This window comes from Bos indicus x Bos taurus, chromosome 17, assembly GCF_003369695.1.
Source record: "Bos indicus x Bos taurus breed Angus x Brahman F1 hybrid chromosome 17, Bos_hybrid_MaternalHap_v2.0, whole genome shotgun sequence".
NCBI classification, from domain to species: domain Eukaryota; kingdom Metazoa; phylum Chordata; class Mammalia; order Artiodactyla; family Bovidae; genus Bos; species Bos indicus x Bos taurus.
The window spans coordinates 70,869,662-70,890,392 of NC_040092.1; the positions used below are offsets into that span (position 1 = coordinate 70,869,662).

Here is a 20,731-nt window from a genome sequence, read left to right on the forward strand (position 1 = left end):
ATTTATAGCCTCCCCAACTTTTTCTCTTATGTATTTCTGCATATTGAAAGTGCTCAAGTGAAACAGTAGTACCAAGCCTGCTTTACCAACACTACTGTTGAAAAGAAGACATGTTCTTCAAAATGATTTTAGACACTATTTACATTCATGTACAAATTCATTTCAGTACTGGTCTTAGGATCAATGTATTAGTAACTACTAGAGAAGAAAATTGTCCCAAAAGGTATGATTATAGATATATTAGGACTCTTATTACCACCCATATAGCGTCCTTTCCTGCTCAAACATACCTGAAATTCATTAACAAAAGCACTTGTTCAGATTTCTTTTGTATTACAATTAAAATCTAAGTAGCATTAGTAAAGGTGAATATTCATGACATAGATTCACAGAAAGGCATAAATAATAAACAGCGAGAAAGTTCTTTATAGTAGATTTCAGTAGAACTAGCTTATCTTAAGGGCCCTTTTATCTGAAAGGGGAGAGAGTAACACAGGGAATTAAAAAGTTATAAAAATAGAAAGTGTTTGAAAAACATCAAAGACTGATATCAGTAAATAAAAATGGTTTTGTCAGAAAAAGACATGAAACACTGAGAAACAGTAAAGACCATTTTTAAATTATACATTTTCAATATAAAATGTATAAACGGTATATTGAAAATATAATATGTAAACAAAATAAATTGATTTAAACAGATAACTGACTAACTGATACAAACCATCTAATGACCATTAGACCAAATTAAAAACATATACAGCCAATTCTCAGTATTCACCATAGTTGAGTTCAACTAATTCACTAAAAACACCGAGTTAGCGAATATTGATTTGTAGCTCCTGGGGAAATACAGGGTTATGTTCTTGAGAGGTTCTGGTCACAAAATTTTTGTAAACAAATCAACATTTAGCCTTGCTTTATGTGTGTTTCTGTTTAAAGTTACCTTCGCAGATATTCCAATTCATTAACCCTGAACTCAGGACCAGCAGTGCTATAACACGTGCCTTAAAATCTAACACAAAGATTTTCTCCATGAGGCATATGGACAGTAGTGTTTGATGAAACTTTAAGCAGAGTAGTGCTTGATATAACTCATGGTGTGAGAGCATCATCCTGGCTGTTGTGTGGGTGTCAGGATATGTAAGGCAAAAGTAGAGATGTGAAGAACTCACCAAGTTACGAAGCAAGCGGCTGTGATCAGAGCAGTGGTGGCAAGAAAGTAAATGTAAAGTGATCATATGTATAGGATATCTTGAATACAAAGCAAATGGAATATGTTGATGAACTGGCCTTGGGGTTTAAGAGAAAGAGTGGAATTAGAAATATTCCTTGAGGAAATAGTGACATGGGGAGTCCTCAGTGGCTCAGTGGTAAAGTATCTACCTGCAATCAAGGAAATGTGGGGTCAATCCCTGGGTGAGAAAGATCCCCTGGAGAAGGAAACGGCAATCCACTCCAGTATTCTTGTCTAGGAAGTCCCAGGGACAGAGGAGTCCATGGGGTTGCAAAAGAGTTAAACATGACTTGGTGACTAAATGACAATAGCAAAAGAGTGACATGCAGAAACATTAAATACTGAAATAGGAAGATGATTGGGTTAGTGTGAGTAAGACTAAACAATCAAAGACGGTGTTAGTGTTAGTCAAAGATAAGAGACCTACTAGACAATCAAATATGTCCAGTGTATAAATAAAGGAGGAAAAACATAAGGAAATAAAGCAAAATGAAGAAAGGACAGGGAACTGGAGATAATAAATAAAATATACTATCAATTGAACTATTATATGACATGACCTTACTTCAGTTTCAAAGCGTAGTAACAACTTATTCATCCACTTAATCAAGAAGTGTATATTAAATGACTACCATGTGTCAAGCATGGTTCTAAGTGCCTGAGGTATAAATATTTCCTATTTGTCCTTACATTATCCTATTCTTGAAGAATGCAACTCTTACTATATTGGTATATCGAAACAAAAAAAGAAACAAAACCAAAAAACTGCAAACCAGCTAAGCCAGCAATTTCTGCATCTCAGTTTTAGATGCCTCAAATGAATGCATTTGCTAACATCACTTCTGTAATAGAATTTTATAAAACACTGGAGTATTGTTGGAAGACAGTTCTTCTCAATGTTTTCAATAGCTCAAAATACATGTAATGTGGTCATTAGATAATTTTTCAGCGAACCAGTTGTTTTGGTCTAAAACGTGGGTGAATCCTAAAAAATTTTAGTACTCTTTACAATAAAATGGCTATTTCAATAATGTCTTCAATCCAATAAAAATTTAAAATTTAAATGTGAATCAAATAATCTCAGAACCAAGGCTTCCAAAAATGCAAAGTGGTCAGGGGCATAAACATCTTGATCATAGGAGAAAAGAGAATTTTTTTCATGATTAAAAAGAAATGAAAATTAAAGGTACAAGCAAAGGGGTAGAGAAGAACCAAAAAATATATTACAGAGATTACAGGTGAGGGAACAACATTTCTGGGCTTTCAAGTGACTCCTATATTCCCCTGGGGTTCCTGCTTTGGGGACTGAGACACCTCACATCACCAATTCAGTGGCAAGTACATCTTGACAGTAAGTGGGGTTCTCGGGAGACTTCTGATCACTCGGACAGTAAGTAGTACCTTTGCTGCAGCTAAGTCGCTTCAGTTGTGTCCGACTCTGTGTGACCCCATAGACGGCAGCCCACCAGGCTCCCCCATCCCTGGGATTCTCCAGGCAAGAACACTGGAGTGCGTTGCCATTTCCTTCTCCAATTCATGAAAGTGAAAAGTGAAAGTGAAGTTGCTCAGTCCTATCTGACTTTCAGTGACCCCATGGACTGCAGCCTACCAGGCTCCTCCATCCATGGGATTTTCCAGGCAAGAGTACTGGAGTGGGGTGCCATTGCCTTCTCCAGTAGTACCTCTAATCAGTAAGAAATAATCTCCGATAATGGCATCTTGATCTCTTCCTGGACCTACTGCCAACACCTCATCACTCCTACCTACTCTGCTTTGGGCTCTCAATTTCTAGCCTGATTCTATAATTTAAGCATACTCAGGAGTTCCGAACAAATTCTCATGTCTCTTGGCTTCTCACCTCTTACTCAGTTCTCCCCATCACACAAAAATGACTCATTAGCTAGCATAGTAGTTTGGATGCGGATTTTGCTCCAGGATTCTGATTGGCCTTTGGTTTATTCTGTCCTCATCTAATAATGCAATTTTGGTGCTGGTTTCTTCCTCAATAAATATTTTTGATGCAGTAAAAATCTCCTAAGAATATTTAAATCCCTGTTTTTGATATAATCAATTTTCTGCATAATAATAAAAAAGGTGTAAAATGGATTTTCCCCCTAAAGACAACAAAAAAAGATGAGCTACCTTTAGCCTCCTTCCTAGTTTAGAGGAGAAATAAGAGTTTTTTTTTTTTTTTTAATGGACTCTTCAAGCATTCTTGTGAAACAAGCCTGGCCATTTTTCAAAAGAAAGTATTGTCAGTACTTCAAACATTTTAATTCAAAAGCACAGATAATGTAAGCTCACTTTAATCTTCTTGAAAATGTCTGCAATGAGAGGAACAAAGGAAAAAAAAAAAAGCTCTCTTGCTCTTGATGTTGCATTTTATAGGCAATCTTTCTCTTCTTCACCGATTCCATAGTTCTTGCTTCCTTAAACGCACTGTCATTTATGGAGGATGTGCCCCACAAAGGCTGCCTGAAGGACTTTACCTCAAAGGCCTGAAAGATCAGGCCGACGTAGCAGTCTTCTGACACTGCTATTTTCCACACACATTCCTTCATTGGCCTGTAGTCATCAGGATAATTAGGAGACTGAATCTGTCCTTCATTTTTATGTATCTCACCTCCACAGATAGCTGAGAAAAGCAAAAAAATAAATAAATAAACCTAGACATGCCATTTCATTTCCATTTTCTTCTAAGATAGCATTTTAGTTCAGTGCCTATAGCTGAACATATAAAGACCAGGTTATAAAAATCAAGGTTGGCTGGTCACCAATACTTTTATCAACCAAGTATTTCATTGATTAAAAACAAAACAAAACAAAACTAGCCACTTAGCTATAAATATTAGATAACAGTCAGCAAAGGAAAATAAGATTTTTTAACCACTGTTAATTCACACCTTTACAAAAACAAGCCTCTCTGTTAGACTTTAAAAACTTTTTGAGATTTCAAAATTTATTCTATGTGAGTTTGCTCTGTGATTCCCTGAATGGCTTCTTTCGGTTTTTTGACCTCAGTCAGTGGAAGAGCTCATCAGGAGAGAAGCCCCACAGCACTCCCTGGGCCCCTGCTGTGAGCAGGCCTCTTGCGCAACATCTGTGGCTCCACCCAAGCCAAACCCTTCATGACCACACAGCTAATCTCTGAAACAAATGCTTCTGTTCTCTTAAAAGTCTAAGAGAAGCACAGACTGTCTCTCTTGTAAACTGCCTAAATTTCTGTGCTGTCAGAGGCAGGAGCAAAAAGGGTCATCTCCACCCATGGTCTGACAAGAAGAAGCACAATGCCAGTTTACTCTTTTAGAGACCTTATAGAACAAAGCATCTGGTAAATTCTTCTTGAGTTCTGACTCTCTCGTTTAGACAAAGCAATCTCCAGAACTGTGCACAATTATTTTCTATGCAGTTTCCTTTAACAGGACATTTCTGCAGTATAGGCATAAAATACACACAAACTCAGTACAAAGAGAAGTGGAAATTTCTTCATAATATTTAATATTATTATGAAAAAACAATCAAAGTTTAAGAATCCTGTGCCATTTGATGTTATTGTTGTTTTCCACACATCTCTAATGAGTTATTTTTTCCCCACACATCCCTGATGAGAACATTTATATATTACCACATTACTGGTACCAGAAAACAGGTTATTTTTGCATTTAAACTTAATGAGTAGTTTTATTAAAATCATCCCATGGACATCATGATGCAGTTTAGAAAGTTTCATAATTAAAATAAAATTACAATACTATTCAAATGAAATTGAAAGTACATTTCTGTTAAGAGGTCTAAGGAAAAGCCATCTCTAAGCACAAAGTTACTTGCCTTCATAGATTGCTGCAAAGCCCTTTCCCACCCAATTGCTGCTGCTGCGAAACTCAATCCACATTCTGCTTTCGGTAGAGGTAAGAACTTCAGGCAATTTGTCTCCACAGAATCTACCTAAAAGAAATAAAAGAATAAAGACAGACTTCTAAGTATGACTTTATTTTCTAACTGGTTTTCATACTACCTACAAATTACATACATAAAACCAGATTTGGTTCCTATCACCATGCCTAGTAACTAGAGCCATAGCTATGAATCCTTAATATTTACTTAATAAAGGTGTATAAGTAAAACTATTTCTTCTTATTTATTTATAGAATATCGGAACGTATCGCCCTTAGATTAAATGATTGATACCACTACCACTATCTGTGGAATTAGGAAACAGGTAGCTCAGAACATCTATTTGTACATGATACATGAGGGTAGGGAATATTATTCCACAGAGAAGAGAAAAGACCTCAAGTGATCCTGAAAAAATACTTTAACTGTCAGTCTGGTCATTAGTTGGGAAGTGACAGCTCAAGTGTAGTTCTTTGTTTAGCCAAGTTCAGTGGCCATTTGTCACAGAAACCTCCAGGCTGCCTAAGGATCTTAATTACTACATACATTCCATCCCATCTATAAAGCTATAACACGTAGTGTAGTACGCAGAATGGCAAACAGTATTAGAAGACTTGAGTATGAGTTCTGATATTTTTCTGATTGTGTACCCAAAGGCAAGTATAATACTGAATGAATATAATAATATCTGTCATTCCTTCTTCCCTCCCTCAACCCTCTACAAATATTCATTGCTTACTGTATGTTTGCTATTGTGCTCAAAGGTTTCATATTAATGGTAAAAAGGTAAATATGATAATACACATGAAATAATTCTACAAATAATAATATATTGTCATTCATTTTTGTGTATCCTTGTTAATGATTTCATATATAGTTTTAGTATATGAAAAAAGTCAAAACACATTTATACTAACAGCTAGCAGGCAAAAAAGAAAAAAAATGTCTTCCTAAATGGTATTAGGGGCATGTATTAAAAACTTAGGGCCATGTAAAAGAGAGTAATGTCTCTTATACTGCAATGTGTAGGAAAGGGAGGGGGAGAAGGATAAATTAGGAGTATGAGATTAACAGATGTGGATGCATGCTAAATTGCTTCAGTTGTGTCCGACTCCTTGTGACCTTATGGACTGTAGCCTGGCCAGGCTCCTCTGACCATGGAAATTCTCCAGGCGAGAATACTGGAGTGGGTTGCCATGCCCTCCTCCAGAGTATCTGTCCCATCCAGGGATCGAAACTGTGTCTCCTGCATTGAAGGCAGATTCTTTTCCACTGAGCCACTGGGGAAGCCCATGAGGCTAACAGATACACACTATTATAACATAAAATAGATAAACAACAAAGATTTACTGTATAGCACAGGGAACTATATTCAATATTTTGCAACAACCCATAATGGAACATAATCTGTAAAAATAATATATGTGTGTGTAGACAGATAGATAGCCAGATATGGGCTTCGCAGCTGGTGCTAGTGGTAAAGAATCTGCCTACCAATGCAGGAGATGTAAGAGATGCAGGTTCGAACCCTTGGTTGGGAAGATCCCCTGGAATAGGAAATGGCAACCTGCTCCAGAAAATGCCAGTGACAGAGGAGCCTGACAAGCTACAGTCCATGGGGGCTCAAAGAGTTGAACACAACTGAATGAGTTAGCATACATATATGTATATGGGCTTCCCTGGTGGCTCAGTGGTAAAGAGTCTGCCTCCAATACAGGAATTGGAGGAGATGCGGGTTTGATCCCTGGGTTGGGAAGATCCGCTGGAGGAGGAAATGGCAACTCACTCCAGTATTCTTGCCACTGGAGAAACCAATGGACAGAGGAGCCTGGTGGGCTGCAGTCCATGGGGTCACAAAGAGTCAGTCAAGCAACTTAGTGTGTGTGTATATATATACATATGAATCACTTTGCTATACACCTGAAACTAATACAATACTGCAAATCAACTGTACTTCAATTTTATTTCAATTCTGAATAAAAGGAAACTGGAAGACAGAAACCTGACTAAAAGAAAAAACTGTAATTCATATGAATTGCCAGGGTGTCTGTTAAAATGCCAAAGAAGGCAATGGCACCCCACTCCAGTACCTCTGCCCGGAAAATCCCATGGACAGAGGAGCCTGGTAGGCTGCAGTCCATGGGGTCGCTGAGGGTCAGACACGACTGAGCGACTTCACTTTCACTTTTCACTTTCATGCATTGGAGAAGGAAATGGCAACCCACTCCAGTGTTCTTGCCTGGAGAATCCCAGGGACGAAGGAGCCTGGTGGGCTGCCGTCTATGGGGTCACACAGAGTCGGATACAACTGAAGTGACTTAGCAGCAGCAGCTGTTAAAATGCAGTCTGTTTCAGAAGGTGTGGAGTGGAACCTGCATTTCTACATTTCTAACACCCAAGTACTCTGGTCTGCCAGTGTGGTGGCTACACTCTGAGGAGTGAGGTGTCAGAGGAAATAGTGCGGAAAGCTTTCCATATGAACACTGTGGTCAGACTGAACTAGTGTATTAGGCTATTATACCCTGCAGTATGTAATGCTGATGTTGCTGTAAAAAAGTGTTCTCGGTATTTCAGCTTTAGATTTGATTTTTAAATATGAATTTAATGAAATGTTTTATTAGGATCACACGTACATATCAATATATTATAAACAGCTTCATCTAGGCTAAGAAACTGGGGTTTCCCAGGTGGCCGTGTGGTAAATAATCCACTGTTGCCCGTGCAGGTGACACGAGTTCGATCCCTGGATGGGGACGGTCTCTTGCAGAAGGAAATGGCAACCCGCTCCAGTATTCTTGCCCTGGAAATCCCATGGACAGAGGAGCCTGGCAGTGGGATCACAGAGTCAGAGAGGACTTTTTAACTAAAGAACAACAACTACTACAAGGCTAAGAAGCTAAATGTTCAAGACAAGGTTTTCCTCAACCTGTCATCGAATTAGTTCAAATCTTTATGTTTCCTTATTTTTAAGCATTTCTACAGATGTATTGGATTTACTAAGGCTGCTATCACTTTTAATACAAATATGTTAATTCAGCAGGTTTTAGATGTTAAGAAGAAAAGATCTGTAGGCACTCAAAAACAACTGAGCAAAGCTACTTCTAAAAATAGAAGAGAAAGTTACAATTTCAAAAAAAAAAAAATCAATAGAGTAGATACTCACATGCTCACAGCAGCTCTCACCTTTAGCTGAAACAGAGGGCAACAGAAAGTGCCTCATGTAAGTTAATGTGTGGTCTGTGGTTAAAGGTTGGTAGGATACTTTGATGTGCACCAAATTTGAGCTACAATTTATGACACAAACTACATACACACCTTCTAAGCCACAAAAACCTGAGAGGCAAAACTGTGATGTCTACAGTAAGAACCAACATTTTTGGTGCAGAAAGCCAGCAGTTGAATGTGTACCTAACACCTCATGCTCTACTGCCTTAGCACAGAAAGAAAAACAAAACATATACACATATACACACAAACACACAATTTATCTGGTTTACCCATTAAAACTCTGATTTTAAAATTAAAAATATAGAATATGTGATGAGTATCCACTATAAGCTATTCTAAATCATCATGTTCAGATCCAAGCACCATCTCATAGTTGAAGCTGGTTTAAATTAATCTGTTGTCTATCTGTAAGTATTTTTGCTATGATTGAAAAAAGTATAATAAAAATTAAAATATTGGTCTCATGTACCTTAAACCCTAAGATGACTCTTGAAAGAACTGTCTCTGGATAAGACAGACTATATATATAGACACATAAAAAGGAAAATAAGAAAAAAAATCTCTTACCAAGGAGAGGTGACTTCCTCCAGTACCCATCTCTTACTTCAATATAATCATACCAGCACAAACTACTTTTGTATAGGTCCATTGTAGTAAAATTTAAAACAATCTGCAAAATGGAAAAAAAGAATACACAAATTAAAAGGATTATAATTTCATATGGCTAGGAACCCAGATCTACTGTGCAAACAGACTAATAGCAAATTCTTTTTTTTCTTCCTATATTAGTATCCAATATTTTTTATTTAATAAAACCTAAAAAAAAATCCATTTTCCCAACTTAATGTCTAACAATTTAGAAGCCCAATGCCAATAAATGAACTATACATTTCAGCAATTAAACCAAACTTCTATAAAGTTAACTGAACAATTGTGAGATGAGAAATCTTTATTTAAACATTTTATTCTGAATTTTCTTAGATAAACATGACAACTATGATTTTGTTATGACTGTGTTTTAATAATTTATTTCAGACATCTATAATTATGTTAAAATAACCACCATGAGCCATATTCCAGGAATATAATACCATTGTGTACTTGAAATGTTTTAAATACAGCTTTAGAATTAAAATTTCTCCATATAACTATAATCAAAGACAGATGTCACTATGCTTCTCTAAATTCAAGAACATATATTCAAAGACCTTTTAAGTTAGAAGATCTTGTACATGACCTTTTATTTTGTACTTTGCTTTGAAATGCTACTTTTCAAGATAATTCAAGGATAACTTAAGGAAAGACAGTTTTCTTACTGCTTTATAAAAAGACTTTACTTTTCAGATAATTAACATTTTTTCAGTTGATTACACCAAAAAGTAGAGGGAAAATGACATAAGAAATGTATATATCTGATGAGGTAAAATTCACTTGAACAATACTTTTTACATTGAAAAACTCATTCTAACTCTATTCTGCTAATAATATCTAAGATGCTTAGGGTGTATAGTGAATGCATTTTTTACGCTAGAAATCAAAATGGACTTTGGCTAAAAGTAAAAAATTATGAATGTTTGAAATACTTCTAATATAAAAATATAGTTTGTAACTGCATAACCAGAATGTTTTTGTGACAATACAAAATCTGAATATAGGAAGACTCTTAAGCATATGAAAAAAATAATGAGTCTTGAATTCCTATTTGCAAAAGTACTACAATTTTTGTGTCAGAAAGCATATACTTCTTTCTTGGCACACTATTTAACAGAAAGGTAAGTACAAACTGTTTCAAGCAATCCTCAACTAATTTACTTCTTCCTATAATGAAGATGGAAACAGTGAGAGACTTTATTTTCTTGGCATCCAAAATCACTGCAGATGGTGATTGCAGCCATGAAATTGAAAGACATTTGCTCCTTGGAAGAAAAGGTATGACAAACCCTGACAGCATATTAAAAAAACAGACATTAACTAGCTGTCAAAGGTCCGTCTAGTGAAAGCTATGGTTTTTCTAGTAGTCATTATGAATGTGAGAGTTGGACCATAAAGAAAGCTGAGAGCCAAAGAAATGATGCTTTTGAACTGTGGTGTTGGAGAAGACTCTTGGGAGTCCCTTGGACTGCAAGGAGATCAAACCAGTCAGTCCTGAATATTCATTGGAAGGACTCACTCATTAAAAAAGACCCTGATCCTGGGATTTGATTAAGGTCATACTTGAATGGTGTAGTGGTTTCCCATACTTTCTTCAATTTAAGTCTGAATTTTGCAATAAGGAGTTCATAATCTGAGCCAGAGTCATCTCCTGGTCTTGTAATTAAATTGAAGAAAGTAGGGAAAACCTTACTACTTACATGAGGAGGCCTTATAAACAGCTGAGAAAAAAGAAGCTAAAGGCAAAGGAGAAAAGGAAAGATATACCCATTTGAATGCAGAATTCCAAAGAAGAGCAAGGAGAAATAAGAAAGCCTTCCTCACTGATCAATTGAAAGAAATGGAGGAAAACAATAGAATGGGAAAGACTAGAGATTTCTTCAAGATAATTAGAGATACCAAAGAAATGTTTCTTTACAAGATGGGCACAACAAAGGACAGAAAAGGTATGGACCTAAAGCAGAAGATATTAAGAAAAGGTGGCAAGAATACCCAGAAGAACTGTACAAAAAAGATCTTCATGACCCAGATAATCATGATGGTGTGATCACTCACCTAGAGCCAGACATCCTAAAATGCAAAGTCAAGTGGGCCTCATGAAACATCACTACTAACAAAGCTAGTGGAGGTGATGGAATTCCAGTTGAGCTTTCAAATCCTAAAAGATGATGCTGTGAAAGTGCTGCACTCAATATGCCAGTAAATTTGGAAAACCCAGCAGTGGTCACAGGACTGGAAAAGGTCAGTTTTCATTTCAATCCCAAAGAAAGGCAATGCCAAAAATGTTCAAACTACCACACAATTTCACACATATCACATGCTAGCCAAGTAATGCTCAATATTTTCCAAGCCAGGCTTCAACAGTATGTGAACCATGAACTTCCAGATGTTCAAGATGGATTTAGAAAAGGCAGAGGAACCAGAAATCAAATTGCTAACATCTGCTGGATCATTGAAAAAGCAAGAGAGTTCCAGAAAAACATCTACTTCTGCTTTATCGACTACACCAAAGCCTTTGACTGTGTGGATCACAACAAATTGTGGAGAATTCTTAAAGTGATGGGAATGCCAGACCACCTTACCTACCTCCTGAGAAATGTGTATTCAGGTTAAGAAGCAACAATTAGAACTGGACATGAAACAACAGACTGGTTCCAAATTGGGAAGGGGTATGTCAAGGCTGTAAATTATCACCCTGTTTATTTAACTTCTATGCAGAGTACATCATGTGAAATGCTGGGCTGGATGAATCACAACCTAGAATCAAGATTGCCAGGAGAAATATCAATAACCTCAGATATGCAGATGACACCACCCTTATGGCAGAAAAAGAAGAAGCACTAAAGAGCCTCTTGATGAAAGTGAAAGATGAGAGAGAGAAAGTAGATTGAAAACTCAACATTCAGAAAACAAAATCATGGCATCTAGTCCTATCACTTCATGGCAAATAGAAGAGGAAACAATGGAAACAGTGACATACGTTATTTTCTGGGGCTCCAAAATCACTGCAGATGGTGACTGCAGCCATGAAGTGAAAAGCCCTTGGATCTATGACTAACCTAGACAGCATATTAAAAAGCTGAGACATTTTGCTGACAAAGGTCTGTCTAGTCAAAGCTATGGTGATAGTTGGACTATAAATAAAGCTGAGTGCCAAATAATTGATGCTTTTGAACTGTGGTGTTAGATAAGACTCTTGAAAGTCCCTTGGACTGCAAGGAGATCATACCAGTCAATCCTAAAGGAAACCAATCCTGAATATTCATTTGAAAGACTGATGCTGAAGCTGAAATTCCCAGTTTGGCCACCTGATGCGAAGAACTGTCTCTTTGGAAAAGACTTTAATGCTGGGAAAGACTGAAGGCAGTAGGGGGAGGTGACAATAGAGGATAAGATTGGATGGCATCACCAACTTGATGGACATGAGTTTGAGCAAGCTCCGGGAGTTGGTGATAGACAGGGAGGCCTGGGTGCTGCTGACTGAACTGAACTGACTGAACTGATGCTTGGAAAGATTGAAGGCAGGAGGTGAAGGGGACAACAGAGGATTAGAAGGTTGGATGGCATCACCGACTCGATGGACATGATTTTGAGCAAGCTCTTGGAGTTGGTGATGGACAGGAAAGCCTTTTGTGCTGCAATCCATGGGGTCACAAAGAGTCGGACATGACTGCGCAACTGAACTGAACTGAGAATGAAGAAACAACATGAACATAAATATTTTTATGGTATTTTATATCTTTGGAGAAGGAAACATAACCCACTACAGTATTGTTGCCTGGAAAATCTCATGGACAGAGGAGCCTAGCAGGCTACAGTCCATGGAGTTGCAAGAGTCGGAGATGAATTAGCAACTAAAGAGAGAGAGATTTTATATCTTAGCACCCCAATGATTATTGATGAAATTGTATGTCACAGTTGGTTTTAATTGCCAAATAAATAATCATTTCACAGTGGTAGAAAGTAAGAATTTGTCTAACTATAATGAAAATCGATTGCACCTTACAGTGGTATTAACATTTTACCATTAAATTCAACATTTATCAGTTTTTTTGAACATGTACTTTCTTGATTCCAAGTAGCGAAATCTATCAAGGGTGTGAAAATAGAGACATGATGTTGTTTAAATATAATAGAGTAGGCATGGCATAATTTGGTGTGTTTTAATAAAACTTTTCATTTATTTATTTTTATTTTAGTTATAGTTTTTCTTTTTCCTTTGTTTTTTTCTCTGATGTTATTAAGAATTTCCTAAATATCAAAGGACAAAAGACTTTTTTTCACTCTCTTTTTCAATAATTCTCAATACTTGATTACTAAAATGCATATTTTCTAAACTATTTTCCTGAAATATGTTTGCTCTCCCAACTCTGAATACTAATTCAACATTAGGTTATTCTTAGGATTTAACTGGAAAATAATTCATGGTTTCCCCCCTTAACTTTGTATTTAAGTTTGCTACAAATGTGGAATAATACCACTTTCTGATACGAAGTTTCATTCTCCATTTGTATTCTCCCTATAACAACCAGCAGGTTTCAACTATAATTGATGAGAACTTATTCATTATAGTAGAGATGGAAAACTAGAATACAGATACAAATGGTAGATCTCAAGGTTCTTTTGTGGCTTCCCTCTGGGATATAAAGGAGAGTTTTATAATGGCATGCAAAGAGTTTCAACTTCCTCCTTGGTGAGGAAAAATTCAGCTAAATTGGAGAGATGTGTATGATCAGAATTTACTCAAAATTGAAACAATGTGGTTGGATTGCTTACGATAGTTAATTTTTGAAGCCTGCAACACACACACACACACACACACACACACACGGTTGGAAGTGGGGCTAACTCTAAACAGAACAGTTTCCTATCTTGTTTTTAGTCTTCTATTTTAAACTCCAAGTACTGTGAAGGAACAAAACTGGCCTACTTAAATGTAAAACACAGAGTCCTTTAGAAGCAGAAAATGTAATAATGACAAGTTTTCTAAAGTCAAATCTTAGGGTTCTGATGCAGAAGTAAAACACTGGCCTTTGACTATGGTTACTAGCAGAAGCTATACTTGAATTACAAATCAAAAACACTTGAAAAATATTTGAGTGTTTTAAATTGTGCTATTTTATATAAATATGTTGCATCTTTTTTCAAACAATGATGAAATAAAAACTACCTAGCACAATTACATATATGTTTTATATGTATCTAGTTACCATTTATAATTTATAATTAATCATAGTTCCCTTGGAACGTGGGATTGAGGGAAATACAGGGGACAATTCTAAGATTTCCTGTGATCTATTTGGAGTCTTAGTTGGTATTCTACAAAGTTAAATGGATTCAACTGCGGTGGAGTTTGCTTATTAAGACTTTGTTTTACAATCCTAGAGAGTGAACTGTCTTGAAGAAAGGCAGATCAACAGTCAAGGGACCAGATGTCTGGAAGTCTCTAGAGAAAGATATAATCAGTGAACTGTTGTCAGCACAATTAAGATATTATTGACTACCTAAACAAATTCCATAAGCAGCATAAAAAGACCAATCAAAAAAAGATTTATACTTTATAGTGCTGAGGATGCTCCCCATTTTCAGCACTATAGAAATCTTGTCAATTAGACTATTATTAAATAGTTCTTTATAAAGAAACATTAGAATCAAAGCAGTAAAATAAAATTGATTTCTGGGCTCCATCCAAAAACAGCTTGGACAAGTCTAATAAACTCTCTAGGGGAGATAACTGTTTTCTACTCAGATATGAGACTAGGGGCAAAAGCAGTAAACTATACCCATGGGCCAAATCCAGCTTGCAGCCAGTTTTTGTAAAAAAAATTTTGTTGTACACATTGTTTATGACTGCTTTTATATAATAGTAGAATTAAGTATTTCAACAAACTGTATAGCTGACAAAGCAAAAATATCATTTTTTTACTGTATGTACTCTCTAAAAGATTAACCAAATTCTGAAATAATTAATAATTAAGGTTTTGTTCAGAGCTGAACTATATCATACTAAAGGGAAAATTTACATTTATTTTTATACTAGAAGTTGTTTGCAACTGGGATTCATAAAGCTGAGGTTCAAATTCTAGGTTCTCATTTTGCTAGTTTACTTAAGCTTTCTGAGTTTGAATGAATTCTTGTTATAAAATGGAGATCATCATATAAGACTGATCTCAGCAGAATTAAATCAGAAAAATTTAATTAAATAATGTGTAGAAAAACACTAAGGTAATCTAAATACGTTGTTAAGATTCTCACAGATTATTATTTTCATGGCACATATTTGAACATCTCTCACAATGTAACTCCTAAACAGTTCAGTTCAGTTGGTTCAATCGCTCAGTTGTGTCCAACTCTCTGCAGTCCCCATGGACTGTTAGCACACCAGGCCTCCCTGTCCATCACCAACTCCTGGAGTTTAACCAAACACTTACTAAATAAATAAAAGTATTAGGAAACAGATAGGAAATAAATAAAAACATTAATCTAATTTACCTAATTCAATTATGCTGGAAGACATAAAAACATTAATTTTAAAGTTTTGCAGGAAACTCTACGTGTTAAAGTAAGGGATTCTTAATCTAAAATCTAAAGAAGAATAGATAGGAGAATTTGAGGCCTTGGTTTAAGCCCCTGTTTTACAACAAACTAGTTGTATAACTCAGGCAGATGCTAATTCCATCAGGGATTCATTATATGACAGGTGAAAACCAGGAACTGGATTAGGCTATGAAAATAATTTTTTGCTTAAATGTATATGATAATATATATACATTTTGACATTATGATTTGTCATCACCAGCTGTTCATCAGAACATTTATTATACTTGCCTTTCCTTAATCCCCACTCCACCCCTGTACCTAATCAGTTGCCAATTTCTATAGATACTCTGCAATGCATTTGAAAATATTCTCCTACTTCTTTATCACTGTCAGTGCTCTCCATGCTTCTGTGAGTTAATCAATAGCTTCATAAGATATGTTTTGTTTTTCAGCTGTGCTCTTTTGCAATTTATCCTGTACTCTATTACCATTTTAATCCAGGTAAAGTTGAGTTCCCATCATGGTACTGGTGTTGGTGTTTGCATCCAGCCTTACAAATTTTTAAGCCTGGGCTCAAAGATTCTAGGTCATAATCTACTTTTGCTACCTCACTTTCACTATCTCAGAATCTTCATTCCACTCACCCCTGACTCTTGCTATTGGGTCCTGCCAAAGTACCCTGATTTGAGTATTCCTTTATTCAAGGTATACTTAATTCTACTTGGGATTCTGCTTCCCACTTTCCTATTTCTGGAAACTCTTCAAATCTCTCAAACTCTGAATTAAATAATATCCTCTCTTCAGTTGTGTCTGGATCTCCCAACAAGTTTTATCCCTGCAAATCCATGACAAGTTGAGTCTTGCTTTCCTTGGTTAGATTTTAGTTTGCCTATTAAGTTACTAGGCCTTTTTCTTGCTCTATGTTTATAAGATTCTTGATGGCAAAGATTTCTTTCACAAGCCAGAAGATGCATTTATTTTAATAAGATCAAAGATTTTTTCTATACCTAATAATTGCTAAATTTAAGCATTAGCCTTTGGCAATATAAATTTTATATTGTAAATTGACCATATATGTGTAAATCATTAGATTCTGTAAAGAGAGAGTTCTGCAAAATGAGAAGTCAAATGATAGTTTTTAAATAGGCTATACAGGGAAAGAAAAAAAAATTAACTCTAGTTAAGACAAAAGCAATATGCCCTTGTTGAAATGTCAATTGGTTCTAAGGGATGAAAGAATCGATGCTGTGTGCTTCTGTCAGCTCAATATAACTATGTTCCCAGAGGCACATTCTGGGCTACCTCTAGTATTTCCTGTACAGCATCAAGGACAGCCTGGGATTGGATAGGAACTTCTCAGGGGCTATCCAGGTGGCATTAGTAGTAAAGAATCTGCCTGCCAATACAGGAGATGTGGTTAGGTCCCTGGGTCAGAAAGATTCCCTGGAGTAGGAAATGGCAACCCACTCCAGTATTCTTGCCTGGGAAATTCCATGGACAGAGGAGCCTGGTAGGCTATAGTCCATGGGGTCATAAAAGAGTCAGACATGACTGAGTATACACACATGCACATCTTATCTCAGGAGGCTCAGTCCTAGCAAGACATATATGTACATCAACAATCTTATTAGTTTTTACTATGGAAAATAAACATAAAACTTAACATTTTAACTCATTTAAGTATACAGTTCTGTGGCATTAAGTACATTATTCACATTTTTGTGTAACAAAATTCTTATATAAAAATATTTCCCCTGCATATAATAATATATATTTATTGCAGAAATGAAAGGAAGAAGAAATAAAAACCTATCTATAAAACCAACAGGGAGAAATAAGCATTGTGTCAGTATATACTCATCTATAATTTTGTCTCTAATATATATAATTAAAAATAACATATTTTTAAACTGTATACTGAAAACTATAAGACACTGATGAACTAAATTAAAGATGACACAAACAGATGGAGAGATATTCCATATTCATGGGTTGGAAGTATCAGTACTGTGAAAATGCTACCAAATGCAACCTACAGATTCAAAGCAATCCCTATCAAATTATCAGTGGCATTTTTCACGGAACTAGAACAAATAATTTCACAATTCATATAGAAATGCAAAAGACCCTGAATAGTCAAAGCAATCTTGAGAAAGAAGAATTTAGCTGGAGGAATCAACTTTCTTGACTTCAGACAATACAACAAAGCTACAGTCATCAAGACAGTAACAGTTCAATTCAGTTTAGTCGTTCAGTCGTGTCCAGCTCTTTGCAACCCCATGAATTGCAGCACGACAGGCCTCCCTGTCCATCACCAACTCCTGGAGTTCACTCAAACTCACATCCATCAAGTCGGTGATGCCGTCCAGCCATCTCATCCTCTGTCATCCCCTTTCCTCCTGCCCACAATCCCTCCCAGCATCAGAGTCTTTTCCAATGAGTCAACTCTTCACATGAGGTGGCCAAAGTATTGGAGTTTCAGCATCATTCCTTCCAAAGAACACCCAGGGCTGATCTCCTTCAGAATGGACTGGTTGGATCTCCTTGCAGTCCAAGGGACTCTCAAGAGTCTTCTCCAACACCAGAGTTGAAAAGCATCAATTTTCGGAGCTTAGCTTTCTTCACAGTCCAACTCTCACATCCACACATGACTACTGGAAAAACCATAGCCTTGACTAGACGGACCTTTGTTGGCAAAGTAATGTTCGCTTTTCAATATGCTATTAGGTTGGTCATAACTTTCCTTCCAAAGAGTAAGCATCTTTTAATTTCATGGCTGCAGTCACCATCTGCAGGGATTTTGGAGCCCAGAAAAATAAAGTCTGACACTGTTTCCACTGTTTCCCCATCTATTTCCCATGAAATAGATGGGGACCAGGTGCCATGATCTTCGTTTTCTGAATGTTGAGCTTTAAGCCAACTTTTTCACTCTCCACTTTCACTTTCATCAAGAGACTTTTTAGTTCCGCTTCACTTTCTGCCAAAAGAGTGGTGTCATCTGCATATCTGAGGTGATTGATATTTCTCCCAGCAATCTTGATTCCAGCTTGTGCTTCTTCCAGCCCAGCATTTCTCATGATGTACTCTGCATATAATGTAAATAAGCAGGGTGACAATATACAGCCTTGATGTACTCCTTTTCCTATTTGGAGCCAGTCTGTTGTTCCATGTTCACTTCTAACTGTTGCTTCCTGACCTGCATATAGGTTTCTCAAGAGGCAGGTCAGGTGGTCTGGTATTCCCATCTCTTGAAGACTTTTCCACAGTTTACTGTGATCCACATAGTTAAAGTCTTTGGCATAGTCAATAAAGCAGAAATAGATGTTTTTTTGGAACTCTTCCTTTTTTGATGATCCAGCGGATGTTGGCAATTTGATCTCTGGTTCCTCTGCCTTTTCTAAAACCAGCTTGAACCTCTGGAATTTCACAGTTCACATATTGCTGAAGCCTGACTTGGAGAATTTTGAGCATTACTTTACTAGCATGTGAGATGAGTGCAATTGTGTGGTAGTTTGAGCATTCTTTGGCATTGCCTTTCTTTGGGATTGTAATGAAAACTGACCTTGTCGGGTCCTGTGGCCACTGCTGAGTTTTCCAAATTTGCTGGCATATTGCGTGCAGCACTTTCACAGCATCATCTTTCAGGATTTGAAAGCTCATCTGGAATTCCATCACTAGCTTTGTTCATAGTGATGCTTTCTAAGGCTCACTTGACTTCACATTCCAGGATGTCTGGTTCTACATGCATGAACACACCGTTGTGATTATCTTGGTCGTGAAGATCTTTTTTGTACAGTTCTTCTGTGTATTCCTGCCACCTCTTCTTAACATCTGCTTCTGTCCTTTATCAAGCCCATCTTTGCATGAAATGTTCCCTTGGTATCTCTAATTTTCTTGAAGAGATCTCTAGTCTTTCCCATTCTGTTGTTTTCCTCTATTTCTTTGTATTGATCGCTCAGGAAGTCTTTCTTATCTCCTCTTGCTATTCTTTGGAACTCTGCACTCACATGCTTATACCTTTCCTTTTCTCTTTTGCTTTTCACTTCTCTTCTTTTCACAGCTATTTGTAAGGCCTCCCCAGACAGCCATTTTGCTTTTTTGAATTTCTTTTCCATGGGGATGGTCTTGATCCTGGTCCCCTGTACAATGTCACAAACCTCTGTCCATACTTCATCAGGCACTCTATCTATCAGATCTAGTCCCTTAAATATATTTCTCACTTCCACTGTATAATCATAAGGGATTTGATTTAGGTCATACCTGAATGGTCTAGTGGTTTTCCCTACTTCAATTTCAGTCTGAATTTGGCAATAAGGAGTTCATGATTTGAGCCACAGTCAGCTCCCAGTCTTGTTTTTGCTGACTGTATAGAGCTTATCCATCTTTGGCTACAAAGAATATAATCAATCTGATTTCGGTGTTGATCATCTGGTGGTGTCCATATGTAGAGTCTTCTTCTGTCTTGTTGGAAGAGGGTGTTTGCTATGAGCAGTGCGTTCTCTTGGCAAAATTCTATTAGCCTTTGCCCTGTTTCATTCCATACTCAAAGGCCAAATTTGCCTGGTACTCCAGGTGTTTCTTGACTTCCAACTTTTTCATTCCAGTACCCTATAATTAAAAGGACATCTTTTTTGGGTGTTAGTTCTAAAAGGTCTTGTAGATCTTCATAGAACCATTCAGCTTCTTCAGCGTTACTGGTTGGGGCATAGACTTGGACTACGGTGATATTGAATGGTTTGCCTTGGAAATGAATAGAGATCATTCTGTCGTTTTTGAGATTGCATCCAAGAACTGCTTTCGGACTTTTTTGTTGACCATGTTGGCTACTCCATTTCTTCTATGGGATTCCTGCCCACAGTAGTAGATAAAATGGTCATCTGAGTTAAATTCATCCATTCCAGTCCATTTAGCTCACTGATTCCTAGAATGTCGACCTTCACTCTTGCCATCTCCTGTTTGACCACTTCCAATTTGCCTTGATTCATGGACCTAACATTCAAGGTTCGTATGCAATATTGGTCTTTACAGCATCAGATCTTGCTTCTATCACCAGTCACATCCACAAATGGGTACTGTTTTTGCTTTGGCTCCTTCCCTTCATTCTTTCGGGAGTTATTTCTCCACTGATCTCCAGTAGCATATTGGGCACCTACCGACCTGGGGAGTTCCTCTTTCAGTATCCTA

At 36.9% G+C, this 20,731-nt stretch overlaps 1 protein-coding gene across 1 annotated transcript in view; it reads right to left on the reverse strand.

Moving 5' to 3' along the window:
- TLL1 (tolloid like 1) overlaps positions 1-20,731 on the reverse strand; it is a gene marked incomplete at its 5' end in the record, with an annotated part of 170,956 nt that overhangs the window by 72,446 nt on the left and 77,779 nt on the right. Inside the window, 3 exons of the mRNA XM_027513518.1 lie at positions 3,724-3,869; positions 5,063-5,179; positions 8,924-9,026. Coding sequence (XP_027369319.1) covers positions 3,724-3,869; positions 5,063-5,179; positions 8,924-9,026 — 366 coding nt within the window. The remainder of the gene's footprint in view (positions 1-3,723; positions 3,870-5,062; positions 5,180-8,923; positions 9,027-20,731) is intronic.